General features: G+C 38.9%; 1 protein-coding gene across 1 annotated transcript in view; it reads left to right on the plus strand.

The window, feature by feature from the left end:
- RBM41 (RNA binding motif protein 41) overlaps positions 1–12,072 on the plus strand; it is a 38,148-nt gene that overhangs the window by 20,765 nt on the left and 5,311 nt on the right. Inside the window, exon 6 of the mRNA XM_072625982.1 lies at positions 5,697–5,844. Within this exon, the coding sequence (XP_072482083.1) occupies positions 5,697–5,844 (148 nt within the window). The remainder of the gene's footprint in view (positions 1–5,696; positions 5,845–12,072) is intronic.

Consider the following 12,072-nt stretch of genomic DNA (forward strand, 5'->3'; position numbering starts at 1 on the left):
AGAGTTGGAAGACACCTTAGATATGCCAGCCTGTACCTGAAAAGTGGTGTCTTTATCATGCCCAATAGGTGGACATCTAGACCTTGTCTAATTAAAGATATCCAGTGCGGGAAGGATTTCCCTGCTTCCTAAGACCAACCCAGTCTATCTTTGGAGAGCTCTTAGAAATTTTTCCTAATGTCATGTCTAAATTTGTCCTTTTGCAACTTCTCCTGGTCATTCCTCATTCTGTCCTCTGGGGCCAAGCAGAGCAAGGCTAATTTCTTTTTCATATGACAGGTCTTCAGATACTTAAAGCTGTCATAGTCTTGCTAAGTCATCTGTTCTCCAGGATAAACATCCCCATCCAAATGATATGAATTCATGGACCTTTACAGTCCCAGTTGCTCTCCTCTGGATGCATTCCAGCTTATCAGTCGGTGTCCTTCCTAAAATACGGTGCCCAAGACTTTTCATGTATCCCTCTTAAATCTCTTCTTCTATTTGGCTCCATGTTTTGTTCTAACTTTCCAGACCTTATTGGATCCTGAGTGTCACCTAGTGTTTGCTAGCCCTTCCAGCTTGGTGTCATCTGCAGATTCAATAAGCATGCCATTTAGGCCTTTCTTCATGGCATGGTTAAAGGGTATAAGGCCAGCCACTGATTTCTGGGGCACTGCCCTGGAGATCTTCCTCAAAGTTAACATTACGCATGAATGAGTACAACACTCTTTGAGTTCTGCCAGTTCAGCCAGTTCCATGTCCATTTCATTGGATTCTCATCTAGCCCCCATCTCTACTAGTGATATGATTTTGCATTAATGGAGTATGACCTAAGTAGAATGGAAAGTTCTCTCTGGGCCCGTCACTCCCAAAGGTGCCCCAAGCCCCTGGAGCATGTACTTTCTGGGGTCTGATTTCACTTACACGGACAACTCAGTGATTCTGACAATCCTTGGGTATCCTAGAAGGAGCATCAGAGGTGAGGGGTATTAACACAACATTTTTTCAGTGACTTCATTTCTAAAATATTTTTGCTGTTCATTCTTGCTTATGACTTGAAGGCTTTGGGACAGATCAAAGAAGTAAAACTCAATATGGACCTTTCCTAAAGAGTAAGAACATTGGTCCAGCTTTATTCACTTCTTTTTCCTAAAAAACAAACCAACAAGCAAAAACCAGAATTATTTTGACTTAATGATGTTTCGTGCTGAGTATTTGGAAAGCTCAGATCCCTTTATTCTTCTCCAGAAACTACTTTAATTAATTCACAGGGTTACATTCTTCCTTTAAGAGCTGACCACACTTAAATCATTTCACACAAATGACTCTTGTTTCTATCAGAGAACTAGCTGGCTTAGTAGATAGAACACTGACCTTGGAATCAGGAAGGCCTGAGTTTGAATCCTGCCTTGGACACTTAGTAGCTGTGTGATCTCAGGCCAATCACTTAACCTCTCAGTTTCCTCATCTGTAAAATGGGGGTAGCAATAACACCTGCCTCACAGGGTTGTTGTGAAGCTCAAATGAGGTAACGAAGGTAAAGTGCTTAGTTGTTATTATTCGTAAAGATGTACAAATTGAGAGTACAACCTGTCACAGCATGAAACAATACTTACTTTCAGTATAGTCTTAGCTATGAATTCTTTGTTCTGCAGTGTGCTAAATTTTTTGTTTATGTGAAAAATAGAGAACCACATGAGCTGTATGCGAATCCTTTATTATACTGGAAGTCAATTTTTTGGTTACCCCAAAGCCTTCAGTTCATTTCAGCAAGCGTGTATTAATTACCGCGTGTGCTCAGAGTATTGTATTAAGCTCTGGTAATGCAAAGCAAAACATATAGTCGTTTGCCCTTCAACATTCCCCTTCGGGAGATACAACATAGATACAGATTAGGAAATGGCCACTGACAAGAGTATGCATGGAGCAGGAGTGGGGAGCAGGCTTACTTTCTATGGAAGGTGGGGAGTGGACCCTACAGTGAACCTCCAAAAGGATAGAGGTAATTCTAAGAAGCAGAGATGAGCAGGGGGTGTATTCTTGTGCGACCCTATGCAAAGGTGTGAATTAGGTTCCATTCAATAAGCATTTCTTAATTGTCTACTTTGTGTCAAACTCTATGCCAGGCACTGGAAATGCAAAGACAAATAGGTAACACTCCCTGCCCTCCAAGAGCTCATAGTTTATTGGGTGAAAACAATATGTACCTAGATGAGTAAATGCAAAATATAGAGAGAATGACTTGGGGGAGGTTGGGGAGAGCATTAACAAGCAAAGGTCAAAGGAAGGGTCTTGTGCAGAAAGTGGCATTGAGCTGAGGTTGTTATGGGCATTTTAAATGCTCCAGTGAAGAACTTTTATTTATCCTACAGGCCAAAGGAAGAAGCCACTGAAGCTTTTTGGTGAGGGGAGTGACATGGTCAGGCATGTGCTTTAACACAGTGGAGTAGCATCTTACATAGGGTGCAGTTTTCCAGGTAGTATGTATAGAGCAAAAACTGTGGTCAGAATGTTTTAAAATCCCCTAAATCATCCATAAAGTACAGTGGAGGATCTTTAAGTACTTGGAGCTACAAAGGGGCTAGGTCTCTTTTTAAAAAGACAATCTATATAAGGATATGGTTCCCTGAAAAGGCTTTACCATGGCTTGGAATTTTCCCTGTACCCAGCTAATCTGGTGATGAGGGACAGAACGGCAACTAGACTTTTACTCAAATAGAAGGAAATACAAACAGGTAAAGACTTAGCTGGTAGGAAAAGTAAGGATTAGGGAACAGTGCTCTTAAAAATACTTTGTTTATGTAGGTGTGATTATATTAAATCACATGACCTCAATTCTGTGTCTTCTGTGACAAGAGAGGAAGCATTGAAATTAAAGGAAGCACAGTAGGGGCCAGGAAGTCTGAGGAGAAATGTCTCCTTCATCCTCACCAACCTGTGCAGAATGAAGAGCCTGTGGGGCTGATGAGGAGACTCTGGAGTTGTGCTTATGCTCTGAGTACCCCACAGCAACTGAGGCCAACTGGAGGAAGAGTAGGGATGTGGATGGGGTGAGGACTAGCCTCATTGAGTGGAATAAGGAAAGGAATTGATTGTGCTATTTGAGTGATTTTATTTTTCCTTTTGATTTTGACAAAGTTAGATGCACATGTGATGGGACTCCATTGGGATTACCTTTTGATAAAAGGATTTGTAATGTGAAGTTTGGATACAGTCAAAGGGCCACAGATTCCCCTCCCTTGCCCTAGCCCCTCCATTGAACCATGAGCTCCTTGAGGGCAGATCTTGTCTTTGCCACTTTTTTTGAATCCCTATAGCTTAGCACAATGTCTGACACATAGTAAGTGCTTAATAAATACTTATTGACTTGGCTTGGGAGTCATCTGGGTAGAGGTGATAATGAAACCCCATGGGAGGTGATGTATGTGGTCACCAAGAGAGAAGACAAGAAAGAAAGAACCCTGGTCTACAGCTAGGGCTAGGGATTAGGAGTTCTATGGAGATCCTGCAAAAGAGAGACTGAAAAGAATGAGTCAGATAGGTAGGAGGAGAAATAGGAAAGAGCAGTGTCATGAAAACTCAGAGAAGAGAGAGAGGAAGTCATTTTGGGGGAAGTTAGCAGGCTAATTTAGCAGAAATGTAGTTTAAGCCTGTAATTATTAGTAGGAGCCAGACTGGGGAGGGCTTTAAAATGGCAGCTTATATTTTATCCTAGAGATAATAATAATGAGTAACCAAAGGTGTTAGAGCAGGAGAATGGGAGAGTCAGACCTGTGACTTAGAAATAGAAATTGCCAGGTGGTGCAGAGAATACTTTGGAGAGGGGAGAAACTGGAGGCAGAGACAGCAATAAGGAGGCTTGACAATAGTCCAGGTGAGGAATGATAAGGGCATGTGCCAAAGTAGTGATGATGTAAGTGAAAAAAAGAGGGAAGACATGAGAGATGTTGTAAAGGAAAAATTAACAAGACTTGACAACTGATTAGGATCCAAGTTGGCAAGCTTGGATGCCCTCAATTCAAATGAGGGAAATTGGAGGAGGAATGGGTTTAGGGGAGACACCTGAATATCATTTTGAACATGTTAAGTTTGAGATATCCATTGGACATGCAGGTAGAGATGTCTAACAGGGCAAGTGATAGTAATGGAAGTGGAGTTCAGGAGAGTGAGTGGCAAGGGCTGGATATATAGATTTGGTAGTTCTCTGCATAGAGATGACTGAGAAATGAAAGAGGGGCTTTGGAGTGTAGCTATGCTTAAGGGGACAGGAGATGAATGATGATCTAGTAAAGGGGCAGCTAGGTGGCCCAGTGGATACAGTGCCAGGCCTGGAGTCAGGAATACTAATCTTCGTGAGTTCAAATTTGGCCTCAGATACTTACTAACTGTATGACTCTGGACAAGTCACTTAACCCTATTTGTCTCAGTTTCCTCATCTGTAAAATGAGCTAGAGAAGGAAATGGCAAACCATTCCAGTATCCCTGCCAAAAAAATCCCAAATGTAGTTACGAAGAGTCGGAAACTTACCAATGACAAAAAGAGCCGTCAAGACAGGAAGAGAATCCAGAAAGAAGATGTGAAAGAAGCTACAGAGAGTTATCATGGTGACTGAGAAGTGGCCATTTGATTTTGAAGTTGAGATCTTTGGTAGCCTTGGAGAAGGCAGTTTCAAAAGAATGGTGGGGTCAGAAGCCCAGTTCCAAGAGTTTTAGAAATGAGTGGGTGCTCAGGAAGTGAAGTCACAGATGATTATCATAGATAATCATAGATGATTGATCATTTTCAGGAATTTGGCTGTGGAAGGGAGAAGAAATGCAGGACAGTTTGAAGGAAGGCCACGATCTTTAAGGATCAAGGAAACCTGTAGGCCTCAGAAAGGGCCAGTGGTTAAGGGGAGTCTCTGAAGATGAAAGAGGGAATGGTCAAGGAGGCAGTTCTAGGAGAAGATGGGAGGGAATGAGCTCAAGAACACAAGTAAGAGGGGCAAACTTGCTAAGGAGAAGGGTCACCTCTTCAAGACTAGAGCAAAGGAAGAGAAAATGAGGGATTTCCTTGATATTGTAAAGGAGAGAAGACAGGATGTGCCTTGGAGAGGCACTTTAGACAGCAGCTTTTTTAACTGGGTCACAACCCAATATGGGGTTTAGATGAGAAACAATCATTCCATCAGTTGGGGCCAAATAAAAGGTCTGTAATGTAGCTATGAGGGTCCAGTTGAAATTAGATAACATACACCTTCGTAATGGCCTCAGTTGGCATAGTTATATGACAAATTCTTTTTTCTTTATAGCTGTCTTATTGCTCTTTATTAACATCTTTTAAAAATATCACTTCCCAGCAGAACCATCTCTTGTAACAAGTACAGTCAGGCAAACAAATCGGCACATTGGTTGTGTCTGGAAACTTATGCCTATAGTTTACCACCTCTGTCAAGACATGGGAGGCATATTTCACCATCAGCTCTCCCTTTACAACCTGTCGTGTTATATGACTCTTTCCAGCTACACCCCCCCAACTAAGAATGGAGAAGAAACAATCTCAATTTCCCAGCCTTTTAAGTCTTTTTATAGCTGCTGCTCCTTTTTCTACTAGGCTCTTCTTATCAAGTTGAGCCTAGAACACTAGGAAAGATCTGGCTAGTGCTAAGTATAATGACTAAGTTACCTTGTACTTCCTTCTTGTAATATTCCTATTGAACCTGAATTTGATTTAGGTACTGTATTTGAAGAACCTCAGTCCTCGGGTGACTGAGAAGGAACTTGTCTCCTTGTTTGCCCGGTTCCAGGAGAAAAAAGGACCCCCGATTCAATTCCGAGTGTTGACTGGCCGAATGAAGGGCCAGGCCTTCATCAACTTCCCCAGTAAGTAGCTTCACTCAGTTATCACTAAGATAACCACTAAATTATAACATTTTTTTTTGTTACCAAAAACTACCTTCCACCTCTTAGTTTACTTGGAAAACCAATAGACTTTACATCGATAAAACCCATTAAACAGATCTTACAAATATTTACATTTGAATACTTGAATTTCACCATATAAAATGCCCACAACCACTACTTAGTTATCCCCTCTGAATATCCTGTACCTTCCCTTTCTGGCCATTCACTCCCACATTGCCACTTAGATGTAGTTGGCCTGTGCCTCTTCTGGTGCTTTTTCCTGCACTCCATTTACCTCCTAGCTCTCCCCAGATCTCTTTGAACAGTTTATGCAGCTATTCCCTCACTGTTCAACATTTTATTAATTCCAATTTTTGGCAGTAAAAATGATGCTATAAAAGTCTTTGAATGCACAGTTTGTTTTTTTTTAAACAAAAGATTTCAGTCCTGGTATATTTCTCAATATGGGTAAAGGAGTATGATTATTTTAGTGATTTTTAGTAAAGTTTTAGTTGAATAATATTTTAGGTTCACTGCCAGATTGCTCTCCAAAAAGATCTCACCATTTTGCAAAACCACCAGCCCAATGTCCCTGCCAGCCATGGCACAGCTTCTTTTGAACTTTTTGATGAGTATAAAGTGATGCCTCAAAGTTCTTTTAACTTTCAAGTGATTTTTTTTTCGAAAATAATTTTTGTTTCTCCTGACTGTAAATTGTTTGTATTCTTTTTAAATTTTCTTTTTCAACTTATTACTTATTTTTAATGTTCATTAAAAATTATTTTTGATTTCTAAATTCCTTCCCTTCAACCCCTCCCCCACTCATTGAGAAGGCAAGCAACATGATATCAATTGCACACGTGAAATCAGTTCATAGTCTTTGAACATTCATTGGGGATTAGCTTTTGTTCTTTGATATTATTTTTATCAGTTCTTAATAAATTTTAGAGGTTTACTTTGTCATCCTGGGCAAGTCACTTAATCTCTTAATGCCCCAGTCAACTCATAGATTTGTTTGTCATAGAGCAGGTGCTGACTTGCATTGGTAGAGAGATTGTCCTTACCTGGAAGTTCTTAATACCTAATGAAATCACAGGTCCAATAGTAACCTAATCCCCCTATATTTGCCATATTTTCTTTAGCTTTGTGGAAGTGTTTTACAGTCAGTTGCATCTACCTTGTTCCAAATACTTTCCTCTATTTAGTTAGTGGATGAAAAACATACTTCCCCATCACAAATAAGGTTAATATATTACTTAATTTTCTTCCATCATTTTTTGTTTTAAGTGACTATAATTCAGTGTTGCGGAGTGTGAACTGTGGATAGAATTTTGTTATTTTCCACATCATCTTTTTCATTTTTATACATCACTGTCACTTATAATAAATAGCTCATATGTTGACTGACAATATATGCAGCTCTCCGCCCCCATAGTCCACCACTTCTCTAGTAGAGAAGAGGGAAATATGGTTCATCGGGAATCAAGATTGGTCATTACATTAATCTATTAATGTTGTTTTCCTTTATGATCATTGTTTTATATATATATATATATATATATATATATATATATATATATATATATATATGTGTGTGTGTGTGTGTGTGTGTGTGTGTGTGTGTATATATATATATATATATATATATATATATATATATGATCACTGTATATATTGCTCTTCGATATGTTGTCTTCACATTGTATCAGTTCATTTAAGTTCCATTCTAGTTTCTCTGAATTTCTCTTATATATCATTTTTAGTTGTTCAATAATATTCCTTTCTATTTATATGTCATCATTTCTTCAGCCATTTCTCAATCGATTGACATCCACTTTGTTTCAACTTTTTTGCTATCACAAAAAGTGCTACTGTGAATATTTTGGTATATATGAAACTTTCCCTTTTTTCCTTGTCCTCCTTGAGAAGTATATCCTAATTATGGCACTTGGGTCAAAGAGTATAAATAGTTTAATCACTTTTCTCAAATAATTCCAAACTATTTTCCAGAATAGAGATGTCAATTTCTGACCATTTCCCCTTACTACATTGAATAATGAATCTTTTCCAAATTTCTTATTTGTGTATATGCATATGTATCAAGCACTAATTTTTTAATACACATTTGGATTAATATCTTGAATCTGCATTCTGTTCCATTGATCTATTTTTTGCCCATTTTTGGATGATTTTGAAGCTAACCCCTTTATAATGTTTTTTTTCCTTTTTGTTTAATGTTTATTTATTTTAGTTTTCAACATTAATTTCCACAAAATTTTGAGTTCCCGATTTTCTCCCCATCTCTCCCCTCCCCCACCCCATAACGCCATGCATTGTGATTACCCCTTCCCCCAATCTGCCCTTCCTTCTGTCACACCCCTCCCTTCCCTGATCCCCATCTTCTCTCTTTTCTTGTAGGGCAAGATAGATTTCTGTACCCCATTACCTGTATTTCTTATTTCCCAGTTGCATGCAAAAACAGTTCTCAACATTCGTTCCTAAATCTTTGAGCTCCAACTTCTCTCCCTTCCTCCCTCCCCACCCATCCCCACTGAGAAGGCAAGCAATTCAATATAGCCTATATATGTGTAGTTTTGCAAAAGACTTCCATGATAGTCATGTTGTATAAGACTTAACTATATTTCCCTCCATCCTATCCTGCCCCTCCATTTGTTCTGTTCTCTCTTTTGACCTTGTCCATCCCCAAAAGTGTTTACTTGTAATTACTCCCTTCTCCCATTTGCCCTCCCTTCTGTCATTCTCCCCACCCCACTTATCCTCTTCTCCCCTACTTTCCTGTAGCATAAAATAGATTTTCATACCAAATTGAGTGTGCATGTTATTCCCTCCTTAAGCCAAATGTGATAAGAGTTAAGTCTCACTTTTTCCCCTCTCACCTCCTCCCTTTTAACCTCCATTGAAAAAGCTTTTTCTTGCCTCTTTTATGAAAGATAATTTGCCCCATTCCATTTCTCCCTTTCTCCTCCCAATATATTTCCCTCTCATCCCTTAATTTTATTTTTTTAGATATCATCCCTTCCTATTCCACTCACCCTGTGCCCTCTGTCTATATGTGTATAATCCCTCCAACTACCCAAATACTGAGAAAAGTTTCAAGAGTTACAAATATTTTCTTTCCATGTAGAAATGTAAATAGTTCAACTTTAGTCAGTCCCTTATGATTTCTCTTTACTGTTTACCCTTTCATGTTTCTCTTGAGTCTTGTGTTTGAAAGTCAAATTTTCTATTCAGCTCTGATCTTTTCATCAAGAATGCTTGAAAGTCCTCTATTTCATTGAAAGACCATTTTTTCCCTTGAAGTATTATACTCAGTTTTTCTGGGTAGGTGATTCTTTGTTTTAATCCTAGTTCCTTTGACTTCTGGAATATCACATTCCAAGCCCTTTGATTCCTTAATGTAGAAGCTGCTAGGTCTTGTGTTATCCTGATTGTATTTCCACAATACTTGAATTGTTTCTTTCTAGCTGCTTGCAATATTTTCTCCTTGACCTGGGAACTCTGGAATTTGGCTACAATATTCCTAGGAGTTTCTCTTTTTGGATCTCTTTCAGGAGGTGATCAGTGGATTCTCCAATATTTATTTTATCCTCTGGTTCCAGAATATCAGGGCAGTTTTCCTTGATAATTTCATGAAAGATGATGTCTAGGCTCTTTTTTTGATCATGGCTCTCAGGTAGTCCTATAATTTTTAAATTATCTCTCCTGGATCTATTTTCCAGGTCAGTTGTTTTTCTAATGAGATATTTCACATTATCTTCTATTTTTTCATTCTTTTGGTTTCGTTTTATAATTTCTTAGTTTCTCATAAAGTCATTATCTTCCATCTGCTCCATTCTAATTTTTAAAGAACTATTTTCTTCAGTGAGCTTTACAACCTCCTTTTCCATTTGGCTAATTCTGTTTTTTGAAGCATTCTTCTCCTCATTGGCTTTTTGGACCTCTTTTGTCAATTGAGTTAGTCTATTTTTAAAGGTATTATTTTCTTCAGCATTTTTTTGAGTCTCCTTTAGCAAACTGTTGACTTGCTTTTCATTATTTTCTTGCATCTCATTTCTCTTCCCAATTTTTGCTCTACCTCTCTTACTTGATTTTCAAAATTCCCTTTGAGCTCTTCCATGGCCTGAGACCTTTGCATATTTATTTTGGAGGTTTTCAACGCAGAAGCCTTGACTTTTAGGTCTTCCTCTGATGGTATGCATTATTCTTCCTCATCTGAAAGGACGGAAGAAAATACCTGTTCACCAAGAAAGTAGCCTTCTATAGTCTTATTTTTTTCCCTTTTTTGGGCATTTTCCCAGCCAGTTACTTGACTTTTGAGTCCTTTGTCGAGAGGAGGGTATACTTTGGGAACCTGTAAGTTCTCAGTTCCTCCAAGGTGGCACAATCAAGGGAGGAGTTTACTCATCTCCTGGCCTGTGCTCTGGTCTGGGAGCAACCACAAGCACTCTTTTCTGCTCAGGTTCTGTGAATAGAATTCCCTCTCCAGAGCCTCCACCAGCTCCACCAGGCCAGCCACAGCTCCTTTTCACCCCAGGGCTGAGATCAAGAGCAGACGTGTGATTCCCCCAGGGGCTTTAGACTGAGGGCTCCTAAAATGGATGCTGTGCAGCAGCAACTGCTGCTGCCCTGGGGCTGTCTGGGTCAGACTACATTCCTTACTCCCATAGGTGAAAGAGCTTTCTTACTGACCTTGGAAGCTGCCTTTGGCATTTGGATTGAGGGATCTGGGAACCTGTAGCTGCTGCCAGGGATTCTGTGTGTGCTCTGAGGCCTGCTCTGGTTCTGTCCCTGCCGTGCAGCAGCCAAGGCTGGGCTGTGCTCCACTTTGTACCCGGGGCAATAGACCTTTCCTGTCGGCCTTCGGGCTGGAAATCTCTTTCACTCTGTTGTTTTGTGGCTTCTGCTGCTCTGGAATTTGTTTAGAATCATTTTTTACAGTTATTTTATGGGCTGTGGGAGAACTTCTAGAGGTGCCTCCTTCTATTCTGCCATCTTGGCTCTGCCCCCCTATAATGTTTTAAAATCTGTAAGGACAAATCTACCTTTAGCAAGTATTTTTCTCCAGAGTTCCCTTTCATATTTTAGCTTGCTTTCCCTTATTAATTTTCTTATTATTTTATCTAATTCCATAAAGAATTCTTTGGGTATCTTCATCTTCATGGGTATTACATTAAATTTGTAAACTAATTTAGGCAGTATTGACATTTTTACTAAGTTAATCTGACCCATCTGTAAACATGGAATGTCCCTCTTATTATTTAGGTCTTCTTTTGTTTTTCAGTAGTCTTCTCATGCCCTTTATAAAGGTCATGTGTATATCTAGATTAGTTAATTCCTAAGCCCTTAATTTTTGTTGTAAATTGGGCTTCTTTTTTAATGATGTTTTCTTAACTTTATTTTTAGTATATAAGGGTACAAATTATCTTTGTGGATTTATCTTGTATCCTGCTGACTTGTCTAAGTCTGTTATTGGTTCAGTTAATTTTTTGTTTGGATGATTGGCTTTTCTAGATATAGTATGATGTTGTTTGCAAATAACAATGTTTTAATCTCTTCATTGCAACGTTAATTCCCTAATATCTTTTCCTGTCTTATTGCAATTGCTGTCATTTCCTAGAATATACCAAATAGAAACAGTGGAACGTGAGCACTAGTGTTTTGTACCTGCTTTTAATGGAAATATTTCAAACATTTCTCAGTTACTAAAAGAACCAGCATTATGTACATCAGCTTCATCTTTTGTTATCATGTTGAAGAAAATACATTTTCTATTCTTATTTTAAATTTTTTTTAAAAATTGTGATTGAGTTTTGGGATGATCTCAGAAGGATTTTTCGACATTTGGTGATAAGATCACATTTTTAAAATTTTTTTTGAATGTATCAGATCAATTCTTCCGTGTATGATCTGTGATCTCATCATTGTAGATTGTACCCTGTTTTGATGCCGATCACTAGTCACCCACGCCTTCTCATTCTGGGTGGTTCTTGTCCATATTTACCCATAACTGCAGCAGAGAGGAGCCACCCTGTTTGTGGGCAGCCTTTCTCTAGATCTCTTTCCATTTTGTGAGTGCACTTGCAGCACCCCTGCTATCCATTTGCTTATCTGGAATAAATCTTGCTCTGTTACAATGAATCATTTGGAATATTTTACTACACGATGTTTGCTGATGTATTAGTTAGT

Source organism: Notamacropus eugenii, chromosome X (genome assembly GCF_028372415.1).
Source record: "Notamacropus eugenii isolate mMacEug1 chromosome X, mMacEug1.pri_v2, whole genome shotgun sequence".
Taxonomy (NCBI): Eukaryota; Metazoa; Chordata; class Mammalia; order Diprotodontia; family Macropodidae; genus Notamacropus; species Notamacropus eugenii.